Genomic DNA, 24,964 nt, shown 5'->3' with positions numbered 1-24,964 from the left:
CACTGAGAGCACATCTGCTAAAGCTCATCCTCAGCACTTCAACACTTCATGTTTGCACAACTACATCTTCAAGGGAATCTTCAACTTTGAAGGATTTTTCCTCTTTATCTCTTTCTCTTTCCTCTTTGCTCCTCTTCTACTCCTCCTTTTCACTTAAGTAGCCCAAATATTATCTAAGTGTGTGAGAACATATGTGTGATTCTGTTAGGAGCTTAGCATGTAATGCTTTATGTCAAGATAAGTCATATGTTACGTTAGGCTTTAAGCTAATATTTGGACCCAGTTCAATAGGGGCAACCACTAAAATGAATTTTCTCTACTTGCCATAACTTATTTATCCAAGAATGGTAAAAATCTTTGTATATTATTATAAGATATGAATGAGCCCAGTGCCATACAAAGGGTCATTGCTTGGCGCTCTGTGGAATGCCAGTCATGATAAAGAAACCCACCAGAGCTGAACGAGGGCGTGGAGCAAGGGAAACAAGGTCAGAAAGTAAGGAAGCTGATCTTTGGGCACCTCTTTATGGAAGGATTTGTTTTGGCATGGCTTTTCCCAGGTGAATGTTTATTTTAGTCTCAAAATTACTTACCTCCAAAGAAAACTACCCTATGAAAACTTGTGATATATCTGGTGGGTATATACAGTATCTGAGAGTAAATGGTATGATGTAGACCTAAAAAGATATTGATATAAACTCATATAAAGGGTAGGAGATTAACCACGTCCTCATTTGGTTTATAAACGTACAATTATTATAGCTGTGTTGGATGATGGTATGTTTCCACAGATAAGATCCACCTCCTTCTCAAAGCTATTTTTCCAGTTCTGTGATCTCATCTGTCTGAAGTTCACATCCCAGATAATCTACCTGTTTGAATAAAGCTAGGTTTCCTTTTCATCACTTATTCTGTGGTTACATCCAATTACTCTATCCTATATTTAATAAGATACCAGGAGATAGAGGAAAAGCAGCAATTTTAACCTTTTCCAGATGCTACTAAAGATCAGAATGAATGCCAGTGCACATTACAGCACCATAGAAATACACAATAATGTAGTGTTTAGTGCTAATTTAGCAGCAAGGTAAGCAATTTTCATTCATTTCCCATGCGCACTCCTGCTACTTCCTTTCCACTACATGCACTGGTCAAAACACTGCTCTGCTTATTGGCTGTACAACTTTCCTTTTCCAGTTTGCTGTTTATATCATTACCATGCAAGTTTAATACTGTGGCTAATTCTCAAGTGTTTTGGTCATCTGTGAAACATTCACTCTAAATCACACTTTGGTTTCTGTAAATGGTTTGTATTTGTCAGTGAACTGTGCCTGCACTTTCCACCCTTCCATCATTTCCATCTCTCCAGCTTCCCTCTTTTTGTCTTTTCTTCTCATTCTCCTGATATCATAGAGCTCCTCTAAATGACCCCAGAGTTGTGGCCCTGCAGGCTGCACTCTATTTCTCTATGTTAACCACACTCTTGCCACAGTACGCTGATACAGAGAGGGGAAGACTGCGGTCGGCCAATTAACCAAGCACCCGAGTCAGGCCAAACAAAACTTCCTCTACTGTTTTTACAGCAAAGGCCTCCGAATTATGGTTTCCATACGCACGGGGAGGGGAGAAGAAAGGCTATACATCTAACATTGCGTTTGTTGCTGTTGCCGCTGTCCAATTTTGGTGGTACAATAAGGGGACCGGGTAATTGGCATCGGTGAGTGAACACATGGAGAGAAGTGCGATTTTGCAGGTGCACACTGCTTCCTTTAAGTTAGACACACTTTTTATTCTAGATCTGTTGCTCTGTACTGTGATTATCTGATATACATGCAATGTAGAATTGTTATTGATAGTATTTCAAAAGCTAAGAGAAATTAGACAACATATTCAATTAATATTTTGCAAGGAAACAGAAAATGTTTTTTAAACTTTTGTCTCGCAATGTTTTTTTTTTGTGTGTGTGCAAAATCTACATTTACATTTAGTCATTGAGCAGACGCTTTTATCCAAAGCGACTCACAAATGAGGAACAAAACAAGCAATTTGTCATCTAGTGTTCAGTGTTACAGGAAAGAGTGGCAACTTACATGTCAGCCTGGCTGGACATTAATCACAGCAAACTCAGTCACCAGAGCAAAGCCAGTGGTCAGCAGAGCCAATGTTGGGCTCTGTGGTAACTTAAGAGACAGTATAAAGTCCTCACCCTCTAAAACCACTTTTTGATCTGGCAGTGGACTGAAGCCAGGGCAGGTGTGTCGGTGTCTAAACAGTGCTTTGATTTTCAAAGCTGCAAGACATGGATGTCTGGCAGTACAAGGCAGTTGTCTGTTCCTTGATGGAAATAGATACATCCGCCACAGGAGCCTGACTCACTCTTTCATCCTGAAACGCTACTGCTTACTGTAGATTGTCAACACACTGCTGGACTCCTCAGCCTGACTCCCTTTATCCCCTAGTCAGCATATTCCAATACATCATAACATACATCAGATTACTGTTCCAGAGAGTTCCTCACAAAGGTCATGGTCTCCACACAGGCCTTTCGCAATATAATCTACTGTAGGAGGCACCAAAAGAAACTGAGTTTTTTGATGGATGTAGTCCTCCTGCTTGATAAATCCTTGGAAAATCACCTTTCTGCATAATTTGCTTTCATTTCTGTTGGTCTATAGTTTCACAACTCTGCAGTTCTCCTGAATAAACCAGCCCATTCTGTGTTGTCAGGTAAATGTTAGTGTGGAAAGAATTTAATGGAGATGAAATGTTATTTGCGCAACTCAGAAAAAGAATGTCCAAACATGCAGCTCATGGTGTGGTAAAGCTTCAGCAGTGGAATCTGGGGATCTGGAGTGCCAGAGGTGAGATGAAGGAAGCTTACTCTTCTAACATTGAGCATTTACTTGCTCTTGTTCTGTGTCCTCTAGGTCAACAATAATGGCCTGGTGTCGTTCCTGAGGGAGGTGTCCCAGTTCACACCTGTGGCATTCCCAATTGCTGGAGACCGAAGGGTGGTGGCTCCATTCTGGGCAGATGTAGACAATCGATGGGCAGGAAAAGTATTTTATAGGGAGAGCAAAGATCCTGCTATCCTGAGGAGAGCAACTGCAGACATTAGCCGTTACTTTCCAGAGTTTCCTATGTTTGTCACCACATGGGTGCTAATTGCTACCTGGTACCAAGTCACATTTTTTGGTGGCAGCTCAATAACTCCGGTAACCTCTTCACAATCTTCAAACTGACATAAGCAAAACTGCATTTTGTATAACTGTATTATTAATACTACTTTAGAAGACAATATAAATGGTAATAGTGAACACTGCATATTGGTGGTTGAGATTGTGACTTGCCCTCTGTTTTCTTCTAAAGGTGAATACATTCCAAGTAGTGCTTATTACAGATGGTGAGCTCTCCTTCACCATCTTCCAATACCACAATATTACCTGGACAACAGGGATGCATGTTACCAGTGGTGGTGATCTAGCAGGCCTGGGGGGCATAGCTGCACAGGTAAGGTCATTGCCTTTACTTTTCAACACCACCATTATGGATCTTAGTTATGAATGAATGAAAAATTCCGCTCTGAACCGCACACCTGTGTTTCCAAATGTCCTCTGAGACCTGTGGAATTTAAACTGTCAGACAAACAGCAAGCTCATTTCTTCTTATTACATGAATGTGAAAAGAAAACGCTCTGAGAGAACTGTCCTCCCTTTCCCCTCTCTTCCTAGGCAGGTTTTAATGCTGGCGATGGGATGCGCTATTTCAACATTCCAGGCTCTCGAACAAATGATATTGTAGAAGTTGAGACCACAACGAATGTGGGCTATCCTGGCCGTTGGGTGTTTCGTATTGATGATGCTCAGGTGCAAGTCGGCAGCTGCAATGATTCAGGTAAACCCCCAAAGAAAAATTTTTTTTGTGGAAACTGGAAAATCCATACAGTGTGACGACTGTAACCTCTCTTTTCTATTGTCCTCCTCAGCCTCTGTCTGCCCTAACTTGAGGCCTTGTCAAAATGGTGGCCGCTGCATTGACGACTGCATCACTGGAAATCCCTCTTTCACTTGCTCGTGTCCGGCTGGCTTCACTGGACGCAGGTGCCAGATAGGTAAAGGAATGACGAAATCCTTCCATCCCTCACAGCTTTTTACTCATCCTCCATGTTATTCCTCACCAGTTCATCTGTATGTAGTACACATACAGTAGGTCCAGTCCAACATTTAGCTGTGGTCAAATCATTACCTTTTCCTGCAACCCCCTCCATTTTAGGATTCCCTCATCTTTTCATTCCTGTGTGCACTTCTAATAAGAGTTACAAGTCGTATCTAATGGCTTGTTGATCTTTTATGTGTCTGGGTAGAGGTTGATGAGTGCTCCTCATATCCTTGTCAGAATGGAGGCACATGTGTGGACAATATCAACTTCTTCATATGCCTGTGTCCAGTGGGATTCACAGGGACAACATGTGAGACAGGTAACATCTGCCTAATGTTTCAAAACATTCCAATAAATAAAAATAAAATAAGCCTTACGCTATTTTGAAGCAATACAAAGAAGCTTGCTTTTCTCTAAATTCTCCAAGTTGCGTCAGGTGAGTTAAAATAGCTATAAAGTTACACAGATTTGGTTTGAACTCCATAACTTCTTTTTTTGTGCTGTGGCCTCTCTCATCACTGACTTTGTCCTCCTCTCCTCCCCTGATGCTCTGCTGGCTTCAACCTCCTTCTCATTCCCACAGTACAGCCTGCAGAGATGTATCAAACCTCTAATACCTTTCACAGCCAGAAGTGCATACTTTCAGAGTGAGGGGAACGGTGTGGAGGATATATTAATCAGCTGAATAAATATTCAGTGTGTGTATATGTGTGTATTGACTGCAGACATAGATGAGTGCCAAGAAACCCCATGCCTCAATAGAGCACGGTGCATACAGGGTGTGGGCAACTTCACCTGTGAATGCCAGGCAGGTTACACAGGGCTCCTATGTGAGTCAGGTGAGTGTGGCTCTTGGGAGTGTCACTGAAAGGGCAGGGCTTTCCCCAGGGAGCCTTTCCTTTTTTCCATGTTAGGCCGACTGATGATACCGATGATACTGTTAAGCACAGGCTAATGGAATTATTTTGTCAGTTACTCCATCCCCCCCACCCCATGCTTTCATTTTGGGTCCGGTTTTATGTTCCAAATATTCAGAGCACTCTGAGCAGTCCTTGATCTGACATTTTGAGAAACAGCACTGACATGACTGCCTTGCTTAGCAAATTGGACTTTTCACAGTAGAGGTTATTGATGAAACACAAGCCCAGCTGGGAAGTACTCTGGAAACTAAACCACTGGCTTTTGCCCATCTTGAACCCATGTTTCTACATAAGACCAGATTACTGTTAATACTAGACACCTGTTCAACAAAACCATACACCTGCATGAACTTTCATATATCCTAACATCTTAAGATATTGACATTTTTTGAGAAAATATTGCCTTTCTCAAAGTGTCTGCACTGATAAATTAATCCTTTGTTTTTAAATCCAGACATGAATGAATGTGCATCCATGCCATGTTTGAATGGAGGTGTGTGTGAAGACCTGGTGAATAACTACACCTGCACCTGTAAAGCAAACTTCACTGGAATCCACTGTGAAACAGGTGTGCAAGTTCAACTCCCCCAACCCTCTTCTGTGATTTTATAAATGCCAGCCACAACATTATCTGGCCTTTGTTTCCCTTTGCAATGAAAAAAATATTTAATGATAGAAGATGTTTACACAGCCATCCACTTATTTTTCTTTCTTTCTTTCTTTCTTTTATTTTTTATTATTTGGCTTCCTGTAACATTTTCCATCTGGGACCAAAACAAAGAAATTGAAAAAGTGAAAAGCTGCCTTTGTAATATCTGTACTATCTACTTTATTTTTCCCTAACACAGAGTTGGTTGTCATTGAAAAGTCCTCTACTACAGATGCTACAAATCAGACAGGTAAATAAATGTCCTTCAAGTTGTTGTTAAGCTTGTCTAAAATCCCTTTTTGGTTTCTTTAAAGACCAAATAAATGGTATATTTGACTTGCAGCTCCATGTGATGGGGAGGGATGTGAAAAGCATAAAATCTGCGAGTACACTGGCCCTGGAAACTATAACTGCACCTGCATCCCTGGCTACTATGGTGACGATTGTGAAGGTAGAGTACTCTGAGCCTTTTTAACCACAGCAGCAATTCTCCTCAGGCTGTTGGGCAGGAACATGGCACAGAAGAGAGTGAAGCAGACAGCACCATCCCACAGGAATTTGGAGCGCTGCCTGAGAAGACCATGCAGCCGTGATGGATGAGCATAATTATCCAAACCTACACAACCTCACCAAGTTTACTGCTCAGACCTTGCAGCAAGTCGCTTGATGTTGTAAATAATTGCTTCACGGCACTTTTTACTACTTTACCAACAAGAGGAAGGGCTCCTGTCTAGACTTAAAAGGGCCTCTCTTTTATGAGACAATCCTAATGTTTGGAATTCACTTCCACTGCAACAAAGCAGGTGAGATGTATTTGGAAGTGCTGACATCCAACCACAAATCTCCATTGGCTGGGGATATGAAGATGATATGATGTACTACATTCTCATCCTCAATCAAGGAGATGATGATTGCATAATGTCAAAGCCACATCACATAATACGTTCACCTGTCACACTACTGTGCTGACTTTCCTCCATTGATCAATGTTGGTGTGATATCACACTGTGTACGTCTTTGTGTTTGTTTGTTTTTTCATACTTTTGAAAAGGTAAGTGCATTTTTTAAATGAAAGGCAAGGTCTGCTCACAGGGTCACTGTGTCAACTGCACACTTTGTCCCCCTCCCTTGGTTTAATAGCACTCATGCAAGAGTATGTGAGCAATGGCAAATTCACACTACTCCTCACCCTTGAGCTGAAATAACTATCAACGCTTATATAGACTCTCTTAAATCTCCAGAATACCTTCCTGCCCGACTGACTTGGAAAGTGTAATGGAAAAAGTCATGCAGTCCTCCAAGGAAGAGGAGGTAGCAGCTCACAGGCAGAACCCAGGAGTGTCTAATAGGGCACAGAGATGAAAGACGCCGGCCTTATAGACAACAAATTAACAATCTATTAATTGCCCTCAGGGTTAAACATGTTTATCAAAAACATGTTCCATATTATCAGAAAAATAACACCCTCACGCAAGCCCCCTGGACTTCAAAAGGAAGCAATTTAACAGTGATACAGCTACTTACTTTGATCCGCTGCTGCAATTACTGGGGAAAGAGGAAAATAAAAACTTCCAATTTGTACAGCAAAGCCATACTGAATACCTACTTACGATCATGCAGCACACTATGAACTGTGTGGGAAAAGTTGTGGGAAAGACTGACCCATGAAAAAGTTAATAATGTACAAAAAATCCCTCCACAGTGCTAAACACACACACACACACACACACACACACACAGATTGTAACATTCCCACACATGTGCTTCCTCTGTATTTACACTGTGTGCCAATTTGACTGATGTGAAGAAAGAGCAGCATATTTGAGAATGGTTAGAATGTTTACTTATCCAGCACAGTGAAAACTACATTGACCTCTTTCCAACTAACAGCAAGAGCATACGCAACTCTTACAGTCTCTCTTTGTCTGTCTCTTTCTCTCTACTTCACATTCAAATCCATACAGAGGAGTGTCCCTGTCAGAACGGAGGAGTTTGTGCTGATGTGAATGGCACCTGCGAATGTCCGACAGGCTTCACTGGACTCTACTGTCAGTTTGGTATGTATTAACTGCAAAGGAAAACACACTTTTCAAAATTTTGTTTTTCTCAACAAAAACCAAATCTTTGGGCTGTCCATTTTCATTCACGTGTACATAGTTTGTTGTTTGCTGATCTTTATTTAGAGGGATGCCATCTCCTTTATTGTTCCATGTGTAAAAGGTAGGGGTGTAACAATTTGCTCTGACAATGATTCGATTCAATTACGATTCTTTACCTAACGATTACAATGCATCTTTAAATCTGAACTTTGGTCACGATTAGATCTGATCCGATTATATTATTTTGGAACGATTAATTTATTGGGAAATTACACATTTTATGGAGATACAAAAGCAATATTAACATAATATATCATAATCGGGGAAGAAGGCAAAAACAATAAACTTATTTGGTCAGATGAATGAAAAACATTTTGAATAATGACAGAGAAAGCCTAAAGCCCCGTTCACACCGCAAGTGACACGATCCCATTCATTTTCTATGAGAGCACAGCGACTTCCGGTGACATGAGCTGCCACGGCCATTGGCGACAGAGATCGCCAGTTGAGAAAATTTCTAATTTATGCAAATGACGAGCAACAGTTGCAAGCAACTACAGATGAGAGACAAGACAGCGGAGCTTACGTCACCCGTCTGCTGTCAGTGGAGTGGAGTGTCGAGATGGGAAGATGGAGGAAAAATTTATTTTAGTGGTCAGCAATTTTCCTGTTTTATATGATATGTCTCTGGCTTCATACAGGGATGTATTTTTTTTTAATTATGCATGGAAAGATGTGTCAGGGATTGTGGGCATTCCCAGTAAGTTTAATTACTGCATTGATTAACATGTAATATTACCTTTTCAATATTAACAGTGTTGACAACATGGCATGACATCGGCTAATTACGTTTCCTAGGCAACTAGCACTGGGAACGCCCACCTGTCGCCAGTGGCTGGCTTGAGAACGCCCACTAGTGACAGACTGCAGAGTCTAGTGAAACCAAGCTACAAAGTCGCTGGCGGTGTGAACGAGGCTCAACTCAGCATCAATACCATCAATCCATCCATCCATTTTATCTTTGCGGGGTGAACTCAGCACCATAATCTTTTTTTATTTCAAAGTGCACTTACTTTCCCTTCAATCTCGCATACTCCACTCCGTGTCTGTTGCGAGAAGGCTTGTGTAATAATATGAGACGGTCACATTCGTTATTAATATAGTGATGATAATCGATTATTAAATTCTTTAATCGATGCATCTGATTTTTTGTTTTTTGACAGATCCATTTTTGATAGATGCATTTTTACACCCCTAGTAAAAGGCTCCTCAAAACTTGGTTAAAAGTGATAAATGTGGTGTTGCTGAAGACATCAGTCAGATTCAACAATATCAGTTGTAAAGTAAAGGTCACTGCTGCTATATGCTGTGTTGGTTACCTGACAAAACTGTATCCACTCAAGAATGTACACAACTACATTGTTTCACACAATAGTTTTTCACAATTAATATTGGTGAATTTGTATTTTAAAATTAATTTATAAATTCATGAACAATATTTTTCACTCCTTAGAAGTAACACAAACACCCTGTAGTAACGGCAGACCGTGTCCTGATGGAGGCCCATGTTTAGAGTATGGTGGCACGTACCTCTGCACCTGCCAAACCGGTGCCGACTTTGACCACAAGGATTTCTATCCATATGGTAAGAGCCCTGGACAGCCGTAAAGGGAGGGCCATGTCTCCATGACAAATAAACAAATACTGTGCCAAGCTGTCATGATGGTAAATGCTGCCAATGCAATGCAGATGTTATGTTGAGGAAATGAGAAAAGAAAGATTTATTTGTATGTTGACATAACATGCAGGTAATGTTTCAACTTGGCCATTAAAGTACACAGAGGATCTATGCTGCAGTGTGCATTTAAATAAAATAATTCCAGCACACGCAAATAAAAGTTACCAGTGAGCGGTGAAAACAATCACCTGGTGTGAAGGAACGTGGTGAAGTCGGTGTGTGTGTTTTTCAGTACAGCCCCGATCAGCCTGCGATTCCTCACCGTGTCAGAATGGAGGGTATTGCTATGATCGAGACGGAGGCTACATCTGTGAGTGCAAGCATGGCTTCAGAGGCAAGCATTGCGAAAGAGGTATGTTAGATCGGCCATCCTTGTTCATATTTTGTCTTTGCATGCTTACATCAAAAGGAAGGCAGATCCTCAGTAAATCAATCATTTTATATCATGGTGTGTAATGCACCACATATCCTTTCAGCTGCCATTTTGCCTTTTTGCAGGTACATAGAGCTTTGATTTATTGCATTTTTTCCCCCTCAGTCAGATTAAGTATCTGTGCCTCTAGTCCCTGTCGTAATGGAGGCTCTTGTAAAGAAGAAGCTGACACCTACTGGTGCGTGTGTCCCTACCGCTTTACAGGGAAACACTGTGAAGTGGGTGAGTATTTAGTGTCCAAAATATTGTTCACCCAAAAATGAAAATTCTATCATTTCTTATGCGGAACAAAAAAGATGTCTTAATGAATATTAAAGTCCATCTTTTCAACACAATAAGTAGCTCTCCAGCAACGCAACAAAAGAATGATACCCAAGTTGTGAGCTTGCATTCTGAATTGAATGTGATGAGATAAAAAGAGCACGTGCCTCAATACCACAAAAACAACACGTCTTTCTATTACATTGTGTAGGGCTGAATGATCCATCGAAATTAAACAGAAATCAAGATGTGACCTTTTGTGAATGTTAAACCACAAAGGGCTGTGATTTAATCAAACAGTCTGCACGCACTGCTCATGAGCTGCTCTATTCGGAGCACACGTGAGGCGGTTCTGTGCTCGCTCCACGAATTTCATCTTGTGCACATAATAACAGATGTGTTGCATTCGATTCAGTTTGGTAATGTGTGCTGAGCTTGTTATATTTACAGCACTCAAAATGTACTTTAATTGGCCACAAGTTACTATGCAAATCTAAAACAACCCTATGACAGAAGAGGAGAGCATCTTGAGGGTCTAACCAGATCCCATAGCATTGCCACATTAAGAAACGATCAGAGAAATATTACTTGTATAAATAAAAATAATATGTGGCAGGGTGAGCAAGAGACAGACACAGTGGGTGTCGTGTCAAGCCTCGGAGAGGCATTTATTGGAAACAGTAATAAACGTAAAATGTCCAAAAGGGGTAATAAAGTGTCCAAGGGGGAATAGTGTTCATAATAAAGGGGGAATCTGGCATCCTCGCAGTGAAACAGGGCTCCATGAAGGGCGGGGTAGTGTCCATAGGATATCCCAGGCACGGGCTGGGTCAGTCGGCCGCTCACGCTCCCCTCCAAAGTCCACGGCGCGAGGGGCGGCAAAGTCACTGGCAGCCTGTCTTCCCAGGCCCACGGCAAGCATGAGGAGAAGGCGGCCCGGCATTTAGCCCGTCGGCGGCAACGTGAGCTGACTCATCAACGCGTCCGGGGGTCCGAGGAACGGGTCCGGCAGCACACCATCTCGTCCAGCTCCGAACCCTCCCAGCTCTGGTCCTGGGCGTGCGAGGATGCCAGTGTGTGCACACGTGGAGATTTGAAGCCGGCTCCCCGAGAAGAGGTGCACTCTGCGTTTTAAAGACAGCAGTGATTAAGCATTATTCCCATCAGGTGTGCTTCATTCACTGCTGACTAAATGAGGCTTATTAATTATGCCCCTCTTCTCGCTCTCCTGCCCAACTCCCGTCGTTAGCCTGGCTGAAGGGCGGCCCTAAGTGGTGGGGCGACGATGACGAGCCGGAGGGGCAGATCATTCCGCCACAAATAGTTTTTATTAGTTATTATAATACAATTGTAATATATTTCTATCATTTCTTAACGTAGTAATAATAACCATTATTATTATTATTCAGTATTATATTACAATGATACAATATTCAAGTTGACTAGGTTCCAAAAAATGTGGGAAAAATGGGCCCCATCACAAGGTCTTATGAAACCTTGACTCAGTTAATCAGTGTTGTTCAGTGTTTATATGACATGTGTAGCTAGCTACAGATAAAATTTTGCAATAATTTTTTTGTTATTGAATAAATGTAAATAATAAAATGTTACTGTATTAGTCAATGTATTAGTATTATTTATTCAAACAATGTCTTTGATACAAAGAGGCTTGTTAGCTGTCAAGCGTAAGTGAGTGCAAGCATATTAAATTCTTAGCCAGCAGTGAGCAACCAGGGGATGTCACAGTCCTCATTCACCCCTTCCTCTGCACTTTTCTGGTCAAAAGGAATAAGAGCCTAATCTGCTTCATGTTTGGAAAATGGCATTTCCGCACACAGAGTGCCATAAAACCCCGCAAAGAAAGCAGTTATTCAAAAGCCAAGAGGCTTTTCATCTCTGGATTTTCATTATCCCAACTTTGTCCCACATTAAAGTTGTGCAACTGCTTGGCCTTGTGAAACGATCCAATTTGCTGGAGTTTGTTCAACTCTTGGATTCCTCATATGTAGGAAAAAACAACTTACCCTGGCACATGCATGGAAAGCTGTTTCTCTCTTTCTCGTGCTACTGTAATGATCAATGATTTCTCACACATGTTGACCTTGTACAGAGGCGCACACACATAATCATATTTTCTTTTTAACCCCTTAAAAGTACATGTGCAAACGCACACTATAAATAAGCATACACACATGAACATAAAACTCTTTTAACCATCCAATACTTTTTGTTTAGGAAAGCCTGACCCTTGTGCTTCCAGTCCCTGTCTGAATGGGGGAACTTGTTTCCACTACATTGGTAAATACAAATGTGAGTGCTCCCCATCCTTCATAGGAAGACACTGCGAGATCAACAGAGAATCCAATCCGGCTTTGGAAGGTAATCAGTCTCTGTTTTTACCTCCCATTAGTTACACTGAGCTGTTCGCTAACACAACAGGAATCAGGTACTCAAACAAGCTCTTTTACTTTACGGTGGTCACTATTCATTCATTTAGGTGTAATTGATAGGCATGTTAGGATGAGAAGAGCAGTCATCCATCTTCATTCGTATGATGCCAGGAAGAAGCAGCAGGTGCCAGTTCCTGCTGTAAAGCGGGGTTGTGTCTCACCTCCCCAGAGATTGAGCTGGATAAAGTCCTCAGTGCATTTGATACTCTCTCTGAACAGGGGTAATAACTCTGCTGTGTCAGGTCTCCGTGTTACTGCTGGTTCTACAAGGTTTTCCATGAGGTGGGGTTAAATTTGTTTCCTGCTGTTCCATGATAATTTGAAATACCATCCCCTTGTCACCTAAAACATTTCACAATAAGAATGTTTTTACAGCTTCTCTCTCTATTTATGGATCTGCTTGTGGCTATAAATGTGGCCATGTGGATTAGGTAAAGTGAGACTGGTTGTTCTTTATGTTTTAGGGAAAAGCAATAATTTATTTTGAAAAGGAAAAAGAGACATATATTTTGCTGCCTCTGCTCACTGTGTTTTGCTTCATAGTGTTTTTTTAAATGCTGCAATATGGTTATATAGCTTTGTCAGTGGGGTTCCTCTGTAAGTGTTGTAAAAATATGGTTATGATTTAAAACCTTATGTTTATTAACAGATGTATTGGGCCAGATTATTCAGATTTTTGTCTCATTAGGTAAAGGTATGATCATATTACTATTCAGTGTATTTGCTGTATGCTGTCATGATGAGTGATGAAAATCATAGTATGTTCATATTAATTTTTGCCAATTATGTTGGTGCAAAGGTTTTAAGTTCTCTATACTTTGAAATAACTTCATTAATGCAAGTTACATTCCTTTTTGGATGCTTTGGTTAGATGCTAATTTAGCTAGAATTACATGAGCTGCTTCAGTGTTTTATTGTATTTTTTGTTGTAATAATGGCAAATAACTTAAAAACAAAGTAAACATTCTTATATTAGAATTGGTGTTTCTGTTTATGGTTAATAAACCTGATTCACTGCAAATGATAGATGATCCATTAAAAGGAAAAAAGATGATTAATTTTTAATAAAGAAGGCTTCTTTCATTGCCTGTAAATGACACCTTCTCTGTTTACTTTGTGCACACTGCAGGTTTGGACTGTGGCCCTCCTGTTAAAGTCAAGCATGCAGAAGTGCAATATTCCACCACTACCTCAGGATCCACGGCTCTTTATGCATGCCACCCAGGCTACACTCCCCTCCCCAGGGCCACCCAGAGCATTTGCAGCGGCCAGGGGTCTTGGAGCCAGCCTCCTGTCTGTGAAGGTTAGTGGAAGCTTACTGTATATTCAAAACCCTCGTTGCCTAAAATTGCTCAAGAGGCATCAACCTTGCCGCCCTGAAACTGACTTTCAAAAATGGTTGGTTGGTTGGTTGGTTTGGAATGCTGGGAAGAAGAGCTGAGTCTATTGTATGTCAAACAAGGAGAAAATAAACTCTAAAATAAATTGTAGTTGGAAACCAAGTTACGTAATATTTGTTAAGTTGGCTGTTGAGGTTCTAACAGAAAGTTTTCAGGCCTTTTAGTAGTGTGGTATACAGTTCAGAGCTCTTGAACACAAAATAATTGTGTCATCAGTCAGTGAGCAAATTTCTTTGAAGTAATCTGGATTCGTCTCTCACTCCATGATCGCTCAGATTACTACTACACAATAGCTGAGAAATAGAGTTTAACTAACAGCTTCAGTATTAAGACTTATCACAGCTAAAGAGTCGCAACACACAAATGAATCAAACACGCTCAGGGCACCTGACACAAGTTTCCAAGTTGTGAGGAGACAAACTTTCAACATGGTGGAGGAGAAAACGCTTTCTGTGTCTGTGTCAAAATAAGAAACTGACATCCTCCATGTTTTCTCTCCAACAACAAAACACTTGAACGTGAGTAAAATACTTGTAGGATAATTCTGATAGCATGTATGGCAGCATCACTCCATGATCGGAGCAGATTACTATTACACTACAGCTGAGGAAAATAGTTAAACTAACAACTGCTGCATTACTGTTCATCACTACATGGTAATCTCTCTCTCTCTCTCTCTCTCTCTCTCACACACACACACACACACACACACACACACACACACACACGCACACACACACACTTCCTTGTTTCTCCAATAACTTGTTAGAAAAAGCCCAAGCTTTTGTTACTTGTGCTAAAGAGAAGTTTTCGAATTAGTAACGGAGGCTTGGGCGCATCTTTCGAACTAGCAATGGCAGATTCTGAATCTGTGGAGAGAGAAAGTAGTTCCACAAACAGGGGACAGTCCTTTGTTTTTCCCTACTTCATTTATTTATTTACCCGTTCGTTGATCTGTTGTATAAAAGCAATATCAAACTCGCAATCATGCTGTATTGTCCATCTATCAGCACGGCTGTGATTACCTGCGTCACTCGGCCAAATTACAGTGATGCTGATAACTCGACATACAGCAGTCTTGCTCTGGTGATACTGCTTTATTAACATGCAGTGTTGGTTCTTGGAATTTCAGTGTAAATACTTAGGTCAGAAAGAAGCTGGGTCACTCTGTTTTCATGAAGCATTCCGATTTTATGTGCTGTGATATACAGTATATGTTTATAACTTAAACCATGTGTTTCTCCTCAGAGATAAACGAGTGTTTGTCTCAGCCATGTATGAATGGGGGAACTTGTCGTGACAGGGTTGCCTCCTACCTGTGTGAGTGCGAGGATGGTTTTACCGGCCAGCGCTGTCAGACAGGTAACTCACTGCACATCTCTTGTTCATTCTTTATCTCATAAATAAACATTATGACGTTATACTTATTAGCTCTGTTCCAAAAGCTAGTGAGCTGTCTCCAAAGGCAGCATTTTAAGGCATCATTGGTGCAATCCTGATGCAAAGCCTATGGAGCGCAACAGTGCCCCCCACTTTTCAGCCATCTGGGTTCCGGAAGTATTTTTCCCATTAATTTTTTGCATAGGCTTTTCAAAAAATCCATAAAAGAGTTGTAAGCCATGAACCAAACCAACCAGCTCCGAGATGAATCAGAACATTACAAACTTTGTTTCAAGGCAAAAAAAGTATTTGAAAATTGGACAAAAAGACATTGGTACGAGACTGTGTACATACCGTCTTTCATAAGAGCACGGACGAAAATGCCACTCACGAATGACAGAGTCAAATTAAAAATGATGGAAATATATTAAACTTGATTTTTGGAAGTATAAAAACAATATATTTTACATGTATTGCAAAATATTAAGACATGTACAAACATAAGTAGTTTAAGGGTTGAAGGGAGACACACTCTATTAAGTCATTCACAGTACATCATGGGAGTGGGCAATTGCTCCTGGGCTTGTTTCGCAGGCTTTGTTGGCTGCAGTTTCTGATTGGAAAAGCTTTCTCTGCTGGACCATGGGTTATGTAGATGTTCACCAGGAATTCCACAATCAAACACGATTTTTAGCTGAAATATCGCAGACTGATTGCTTCAGTGAAAACATATACCATTGATGAACAACCTCGGAGCTCATGATAAGTCTGTCTTTAAATGTTTCTATTTTTTCTATGGAAAATATTTATGTGATTTTTACTTCCGAAGCCAGACTTTTGCACTCTATTCTAAAAGTTAGGCAACTTAATTAGGCTGCCTCCTCAGATACCTCATTTTGGCAAAATTCAAATGCAGCTTTGTATGCATCCTTCACAGAGAAGGCAATCCCAAATTGTACTGTGATGAACTCGGTGAAAAAATAAATCCAAGATATACTTATAATCCATTCAATACTGAAAGGTATCGATAAAAATAGTTTAAAATAATAGAAAACTGCATATTTTTCCCCAAAATGTGTGTGCCATGTCCAAATGTATGCTCATTAGAGTATTGCATCATTCCTTTCACATTACCTGTATTCAAATCAATTGTGTGTCGAATCTTCCATGTGCTTCTCAGGAGGAGAGCTATTTGTGTGGTGCACAGAGTTGCCACCTATGTAGAGGGTTCCAAATCAGCCACTAATGAGAATCCATGTCAATTATAATGCTGCCATAGAAGGCAGCTGCCTAGGCAGAAGGCAGCCCACTTGGTTTTAGAACAGTACTATTGACAGCCAAGTGTGTTAAAATCTGGCATGCATGCCTTGAGTTCAGATTTGTGTTTGATTGGACATATCGCATGTGATTGGACATATTGCATGTGTGTTTGTTTTGGCAGATATTGATGAATGCATTTCTGAGCCATGTAAGCACAGAGGAACATGTGAGGATCATCCTGGCTCTTACTTCTGCCACTGCCAGCTGGGCTATGCTGGACAGGACTGTGAGATAGGTAACATTATCAGGAAACATATAACCTGAGGTGATTGTTCTGCAGCTTTAGGGTAGGTTTAGGAGTATCTACTGGAAAATGTATGCTTGTAACTTGTACTATAGCAATAATCTTTGAAACTCTGAAACTTGCATATGCGTGTGCTACAATATGATAACCATAGATAGGAAAAGCAACCTGTTTTTGATAAGCTAAAAACACCAAGAGTTAAACAACCTGATTTCCAACTTATTTTTCAGAATGATTCTGGGCCTTTGTTGTTCTTGTATACATAGATTTCAACTTTGATCCTGACTTGAATTTGATTTGAGAAATACAAATCTTTTCACCTACTGTATCTCATGCAGGCAGCCAACCTCTCAGAATGAAGGATTTCCCATCTTATGATACAGATGTGTGTTTGTTCTGCAGAACAGGATGGATGCGAGCCAAATCCCTGTTTGAATGGAGGTGTGTGTCGTGGTTACAGGAGGAACCACCTGTGTGTGTGTAAAGAGGGATATGTTGGAGAGCGCTGTCAGACATGTATGTTAACCATTTATTACACATTCCTATTTAAAGAGTGTACAGTAAATTAGAGAGTGATCATGGACATTAGTCAGGGTAAATGCCATATTTAATTTGGCTCAAATGAAAATTAGTGATATACGGTGGCAAGAAAAAGTATGTGGACCCTTTGGAATTACCTGCATTTATGTCTAAATTAAAATAATGGAAAAAAACAACAACAATCTGTTTTAACTAATAACACACAAATTATTGTATTGTTCTTGTACATATTAAATACATCATTCAAACATTTACAGTGTAAGTTGGCAAAAGTATGTGAACCCCTAGGCTAATGAGAGTCAGGAGTTGGCAAATCTGGCATTAAATTAATGAAATGAGATTGGAGGTGTGGGTTAGAACTACTCAAACGTGGGGCCTGGGTAGCTCAGCGAGTATTGATGCTGACTACCACCCCTGGAGTCGCGAGTTTGAATCCAGGGTGTGCTGAGTGACTCCAGCCAGGTCTCCTAAGCAACTAAATTGGCCCGGTTGCTAGGGAGGGTAGAGTCACATAGGGTAACCTCCTCGTGGTCGCGATTAGTGGTTCTCACTCTCAATGGGGCGCGTGGTAAATTCTGCGTGGGTCGTGGAGAGTAGCATGAGCCTCCACATGCGGAGTGAGACTTGTCCTTCACCACCAGGATTGAGGTGAGTAACCGCGCCACCACGAGGACCTACTAAGTAGTGGGAATTGGGCATTCCAAATTGGAAGAAAAGGGGATAAAAAAATAAAAATAAAATAAAGAACTACTCACATATTTGAATTTGTTATTCAAAACAAACATCTGCTGACATGAACCATGCATCGCAAAAAAGAGATCTCAGAAGACCTACGATCAAGAATTATTGCTTTTCATAAAGCTGGAAAGGTTTACAAAATTATCTCGAAGAGCTTAGATATTCATCTGTCCACAGTTAGATAAATTGTCTATAAATGGAGACAATTTAGTTCTGTGGCTACTCTCCCTAGAAGTGGCCGTCCAGCCAAGATGACTCAAAGGGCATACCACAGAATGCTCAATGAGGTAAAAAGAGTGACAAATAAAGACTTGAAGGAATCACTGGAACTGGTTAGCCTCTTTGTCTACTACATGGAAAACATTAAACAGGCATGGTGTCCATGTCAGGACACCACGAAGGAAGCTGCTGCTTTCCAACAAAAACATTGCTGTGCGCCTGAAATTTGCCAAAGACCACCTTGATATTCCACAACGCTACTGGAAAAATTTTTTGTGGACTGATGAAAATAAGGTTGAATTGTTTGGGGCACCGCATACCAACATGAAAACATCATCCCAGTGGTGAAGTACGGCAGAGGAAGCATCATGATTTGGGGCTGCTTTGCTGCTTCGGGGACAGGACCGATTGCCATCATCGAGGGAAAAATGAATTCCCAAGATTATCAAGATATCTTATGAAATTCACATTTTATGACCAATTAATGCAGAAAAACAAGATAATCCTAAAGGGTTCACATACTTTTTCTTGCCACTGTATATATATATATATATTTGGATATATATAAAAGTTTGGAATAATGTACAGATTTTGCTCTTATGGAAAGAAATTGGTACTTTTAATCACCAAAGTGGCATTCAACTGATCACAGTGTACAGTCAGGACATTAGTAACGTGAAAAATTACTATTACAAATAGAAACAATTTTTTTTTTTTAAATTCAGAACTTCTTAAACTACTTCAAAGAGTTCTCATCAAAAAATCCTCCATGTGCAGCAATGACAACTTTGCAAGATCCTTGGCATTCTAGCTGTCAGTTTGTCCAGATACTCAGGTGACATTTCACCCCACACTTCCTGTAGCACTTGCCATAGGTGTAGCTGTCTTGTCGGGCACTTCTCACGCACCTTACAGTCTAGCTGATCCCACAAAAGCTCAATGGGTTTAAGATCCATAACACTCTTTTCCAATTATCTGTTGTCCAATGTCTGTGTTTCTTTGCTCACTCTAACCTTTTATTTTTCTGTTTCAAAAGTGTCTTTTTCTTTGCAATTCTTCCCATAAGGCCTGCACCCCTGAGTCTTCTCTTTACTGTTGTACATGAAACTGGTGTTGTGCGGGTAGAATTCAATGAAGCTGTCAGCTGAGGACATGTGAGGCATCCCTTTCTCAAACTAGAGACTCTGATGTACTTATCCTCTTGTTTAGTTATACATCTGGCCTTCCACATCTCTTTCTGTCCTCGTTAGAGCCAGTTGTCCTTTGCTTTTGAAGACTGTAGTGTACACCTTTATATGAAATCTTCAGTTTTTTGGCAGTTTCAAGCATTGTATAGCCTTCATTCCTCAAAACAATGATTGACTGATGAGTTTCTAGAGAAAGCTGTTTCTTTTTTGCCATTTTTGACCTAAAATGGACCTTAAGACATGCCAGTCTATAGCTTTCAGCAGTGTTTGATATAATGGTGATTATATAGTACCATGTGATTTTCTAGTACCAAATTAGCAATTTAGCATGATTACTCAAGGATAAGGTGTTGGAGTGATGGCCGCTGGAAATGGGGCCTGTCTAGATTTGATCAAAAATAACTTTTTCAAATAGTGATGGTGCTGTTTTTTTACATCAGTAATGTTCTGACTATACTTTGTGATCAATTGAATGCCACTTTGGTGAATTAAAGTACCAATTTCCTTCCGAAACAGCAAAATCTGTACATTATTCCAAACTTTTGGGCACCAGTCTATATATATAAAAACAAGATGTACTGTATAAAGATTTCTGCTGACGTTATGGTTGATAAAGAGTATTACATAAGAATAAACTTAAAATTATTCCACTGTTATTTTACTTAAAAGCAATGAGACTTTATAACTAAGGATAACTTAACAATTTGACAAAAATTATGCATTACATTTTATAAATTTTAACTTTGCCTGGATCAATCAAAACCTTCACAGACAAAAATATTATTACTTTTTTGACCGTAAATAGTGGAAACGGTTTCTCTTGAACTTTGAGATCATTATCTGAGTTCTGTACCTTTATCAGACAGGGTGCTTTAAATCTAAGGTCTTGATTGGTCCTCTGTTGCCGTCTAGTGGAGAACCCTTGTGTACTGCAGCCATGTGGGAACCGAGGCATCTGTTGGAGTGATAGGAGGGGGAACTACAGCTGTGCCTGCAGGGTGGGCCACACAGGGAGAGACTGTGAGAGAGGTCAGCACCTGATCATCCATTATTCAGTTTCAAATTATATCTATTCATTTTAATTCTTTTTTTAGGTGTAAGTGGAAGCTATTTATAAACAAATTAGATATGAAGATAAAGTGAAATTCTGAGTTTGTGTGTTCTGTTTAACTAAAAACGTTTTACTGTTAAAAACTATTTTTGCCTGTACCAGCAATTTGATTTGTCATACCCCCACTGTTCTCAGACCTGTTGCCTCCCTCTGGCCTGCGTGTGTTACGGGTAGAAGAAAATGAAGTCGAGTTACGCTGGGACCAGTCAGATGCCACTCAGAATTTGATCAGTGGGTTTGCCGTTGCCTTTGCTCCCATTGGTCGTGGACCAAAGAAGACAGACTTCCTGGAGAAGCAGCACTCTACATACGTGCTACAGGGCTTGAACCCTGGACAGCTTTACAACATCTCTACCTTCTCTATCAAACGCAACACCAACAGCAAGGACATAAGCCAGCCCGCTTTTGCTCTCATCCGCACAAGTGAGAACAAATTTTTTTTTTTTTTTGTGAGCCTACTTGGTGATGATATCACATCCTGTTTTCTTACAGTTTTTTCAGGATTTGGGCCCATTGCTTATAGTTTTCAATAGATTCTTTAAATGTCTGTTTTCTTAAATGTTTGCTGGTTATGGTCCTTTAATGGTCCATTATGTTTGTGGTATATGAAAAAGATGCTAGGCAGTAGTGGCTCGTGACCACAGATATAGGTGGGGCAGATCCCACCCCACCCCCTTTTTTTTTTTACATTATTATTTTTTTTATTTTTTTTCTTTCTCCCCTTTTCTCCCCAATATGGAATGCCCAATTCCCAATGCACTCTTAAGTCCTCGTGGTGGCATAGTGGCTCGCCTCAAACTGGGTGGTGGAGGACAAATCTCAGTTGCCTCCGCGTCTGAGACCGCGCATCTTATCACGTGCCTTGTTGAGTGCGTTACCGCGGAGACGTAGCGTGTGTGGAGGTTCACACCATTCTCCGTGGCATCCACACACAACTCACCACGTGCCCCACCGAGAGTGAGAACCACACATTATAGCGACCACGAGGAGGTTATCCCATGTGACTCTACCCTCCCTAGAAACTGGGCCAATTTTGGTTGCTTAGGAGACCTGACTGGAGTCACTCAGCACACCATGGATTCTAAGGGTATGGTAGTCAGCGTCAATACTCACTGAGCTACCCAGGCCCCCTTTTTTCACATTATTAAAATATAACTCATTATTCAAACCCAAACGCGCTGACACAATATGTGGTGTCCTTGCATTATTGCACCACAAGGTGGTACCTTAAGAAAATAATGTATTCTAAATGAGTACGATTTATCTTAAAATGTTGATTTGCTGTTGTTCAAAATCAAAATGTGTTGCTGAAGAACACGTACATGTACTCATAGGCTCTTACTCTCTTGGTCTTTGTTAGGGCCACGTAAGGTGGAACAGCTGGAGGTAGTGAATGTGTCATCCTCTCAGGTATGGCTGCGGTGGCTGGTGCAGGTTGGCCGTCAAGCTGCAGTCAGTCAGGCCCGAGTGTCCCTGTTGCCTGCAGATGGGAGTGGACCTCGCACAGCCACACTCAATAGCAGCATCACAGAGTACACCTTCAGGTCAGTCATGGCATAGAACACAAACACACAGAAAGAGAAAAGATAACTTCATGTTAAGGAGATACTGTGCCTGTGTCCTGAAAATATATGCTACCTATCAGGATGTGCTACCAACGCTATATTCGCAAAGTTTTAGGGTTGGGATTAGGGCTTAGTACAGCCTCACACCATATCACACTTTCTGATAGTTATGCTGGTAGCACATCCTGATAGATATTATCTGCCTGACAAGATGTGCTCCCTAGGTTTTTAACACATTTCATGCTGTTGTAGTACATACCTACAGGTTCTCCCTTGCCTCCCGACATGTGCTACCCATGTTTTAACTTTACATATCACTGTTACATTGTTACTGCTGGTAGCACATCTTGAGCAGGTAGCACAGATTGTCAGAACACCTGCACTACTTGTACACTTGCTCTGTGACGTAATGTTCATAACCTCATGTTTGCCGGTTACAGTTCCAATGGCATGAGGTATGAATGTGTAAAACTTCCAAAATTAAAATCAGTTTATAGACAGAAAATAAAAGGTGAATAAACAGTGGTAAATACGTATTGAATATATGCCTGAATATAACAAAAACACTTGAACACTGGCAACTTGGGACTTTTGAAATTAAATATTAGAGGTTGGATATAAAGACTGTAGATGAATGAAACACCTGTCACCTGCATGACATTTTGTATTCAAAGCATCTTATGCTTAAGGTATATTAAAGCCCAGCGACACACAGGGACAAAGTAAAAGGATGTCATGGTTATGGTTATGTTTATTGGTAGGTGTAAGGGTGGCCTTCAGGGATAGTGACCAATGACTCCCTACTATAGTTATGGTTAGGGGTGGGGGTAAGAATCAATCAGGAAGTGTGTAGAACAAATCTGGCGAAGAATAAGATTTCAGCACAACACTGAACATTAAGTCAGGTGTACTGTCATTTTTACACATTGCAGAGCAATGAACAAAATGAAATGAGGTTCTCTCAGCAAAATACAGTGCAACATTTAACATGCATCCAAGCAGACATATGACACAAACTGATCTATATCTGCATGACAGTAGATTGCAACAGCCCCAACAGTAAATGACAAACAATAAATTCAACTTAGTTATACAGCATTTACATGATAGTGGATATATATATATATATTTTGTTCTTACTCCCCCAAGCACGAGTCTAGTGAAACCAAGATGTTCAATAAACCTGCACTAAAACAAGAGTTTAAACCTTACATGCTGCTTTTAAAGGAAATAGCCATCCGATCTGAACATTTTAAAACGCACGTAGTACACATACATGCACTAGAACTTGACAGAACTTCTTCAGTGTTCCTGATATCAACATAAGGTGACACAGATGAGAAGCATGTACACCCAAAGCTCGAGTGGTTCTTATACTGGGCACGTTTGCTGCGGCCTAATCCGAGTGTGATTGTTCCTGGCGCCCTACACCAGTAAAAGAACTGAGAATTCTGCTTGAAATGTTGTGTTTGTGCTTAGATTAAATTCAAGTAGCCTATAATAGTTGGTAGAACTGGTGTGCTGATTTTTTCTTTCTTTTTGTTCTTATAATTTTTTGCACTTCATTATCATGCTCGGTAGTGATAAGAGCGAGAGCGCAGTCATGCAAAGTTGGTTAAAATAAAAAAATAAAAAAGAGATGCACTAGGTTTAAATAGTGCTCGTTTCTTTTTTATTATTATTTGTCAAAATGATGGGCAGCATTTGGAATTATCTGTCAGTTTTAACAAAAATTATGTAAATGACGAAGAATTTTCAGCTAAAGGAACCCCAGGATGAGTGGTTCCAGTGTTAATTATTTTATTTTTATTTTTTTGTATCAATTCATCGTTGTCAAAATAATTTTCTTTTTAAAAATAGTATTTTATTACTAGTTATAAAAGCACATAACATGAAAAAAAAAAAAAAAAAATCATTGCTAAGTCATCAACTTCAAGTCTAAGTCGAGTCTTGAGTCATTGGTCTTCAAGTCAAAGTCAAGTCATTATTTAATCAAGCATGTCACAAGTCCTTAAATTTGCGACTCAATTCAGACTTGAGTCGAGTCATTTAACACAAGTCTCCCACCTTTGGTTACCACAAGCATAGATATAATTTTTAAAAGATAATGCGTGGAAAACCATATCATAAACTGTCGTCATTCTTAGCGAGTTTGATTCATATATTGATAGATAAGATAATTAATCTTGTTCATGATATGATGCATTGAGCACTGCTGCAGATTGTTAATAAAACCCTCTCCTTTGCAGACTGTTCATTTTTAGAGGCAAGATAACTGATTCCTTGTCAAATTAGAATGATATATTAGTTTTACTGACAGTATATTTAATCTGTGATAAGATTTTCTAAAGCTATGGCCAGTTGTGCAAGTCCACCAATTACATTAAAGGGGTCATGGGATGAGGAATCAAATCTTCCTTGATCTTTTGACATATAAGAGGTCATTGTACTATAAAAACATACTGTAAGTTTCAGAACTGAAATCTTCCTCTTTAATAGAAAAATAACATTTATTTAAACCAGGCTCTAGAAATGGCCGGTTTGGAATTTGT

General features: G+C 40.2%; 1 protein-coding gene across 4 annotated transcripts in view; it reads left to right on the top strand.

Annotated features, from left to right (window-relative positions):
- LOC127445725 (sushi, nidogen and EGF-like domain-containing protein 1) overlaps nucleotides 1-24,964 on the top strand; it is a 73,222-nt gene that overhangs the window by 9,944 nt on the left and 38,314 nt on the right. For 2 of the 4 annotated variants that reach the window (XM_051705978.1, XM_051705977.1), the window contains exons 2-22: nucleotides 2,928-3,215; nucleotides 3,370-3,510; nucleotides 3,732-3,894; nucleotides 3,986-4,111; nucleotides 4,364-4,477; nucleotides 4,884-4,997; nucleotides 5,533-5,646; nucleotides 5,927-5,977; nucleotides 6,071-6,178; nucleotides 7,692-7,784; nucleotides 9,340-9,471; nucleotides 9,797-9,916; nucleotides 10,103-10,219; nucleotides 12,494-12,637; nucleotides 13,838-14,011; nucleotides 15,357-15,470; nucleotides 16,930-17,043; nucleotides 17,455-17,568; nucleotides 20,649-20,765; nucleotides 20,983-21,270; nucleotides 22,208-22,391. In XM_051705978.1, coding sequence (XP_051561938.1) covers nucleotides 2,928-3,215; nucleotides 3,370-3,510; nucleotides 3,732-3,894; nucleotides 3,986-4,111; nucleotides 4,364-4,477; nucleotides 4,884-4,997; nucleotides 5,533-5,646; nucleotides 5,927-5,977; nucleotides 6,071-6,178; nucleotides 7,692-7,784; nucleotides 9,340-9,471; nucleotides 9,797-9,916; nucleotides 10,103-10,219; nucleotides 12,494-12,637; nucleotides 13,838-14,011; nucleotides 15,357-15,470; nucleotides 16,930-17,043; nucleotides 17,455-17,568; nucleotides 20,649-20,765; nucleotides 20,983-21,270; nucleotides 22,208-22,391 — 2,930 coding nt within the window. Of the gene's footprint in view, nucleotides 1-2,927; nucleotides 3,216-3,369; nucleotides 3,511-3,731; nucleotides 3,895-3,985; nucleotides 4,112-4,363; nucleotides 4,478-4,883; nucleotides 4,998-5,532; nucleotides 5,647-5,926; nucleotides 5,978-6,070; nucleotides 6,179-7,691; nucleotides 7,785-9,339; nucleotides 9,472-9,796; nucleotides 9,917-10,102; nucleotides 10,220-12,493; nucleotides 12,638-13,837; nucleotides 14,012-15,356; nucleotides 15,471-16,929; nucleotides 17,044-17,454; nucleotides 17,569-20,648; nucleotides 20,766-20,982; nucleotides 21,271-22,207; nucleotides 22,392-24,964 lie in introns of those variants that run through there. The other 2 variants (XM_051705979.1, XM_051705980.1) reach the window with 2 other exon arrangements.

Source organism: Myxocyprinus asiaticus, chromosome 9, assembly GCF_019703515.2.
Source record: "Myxocyprinus asiaticus isolate MX2 ecotype Aquarium Trade chromosome 9, UBuf_Myxa_2, whole genome shotgun sequence".
Classification (NCBI taxonomy): Eukaryota; Metazoa; Chordata; class Actinopteri; order Cypriniformes; family Catostomidae; genus Myxocyprinus; species Myxocyprinus asiaticus.
This window is presented reverse-complemented; position numbering and strand designations above follow the sequence as displayed.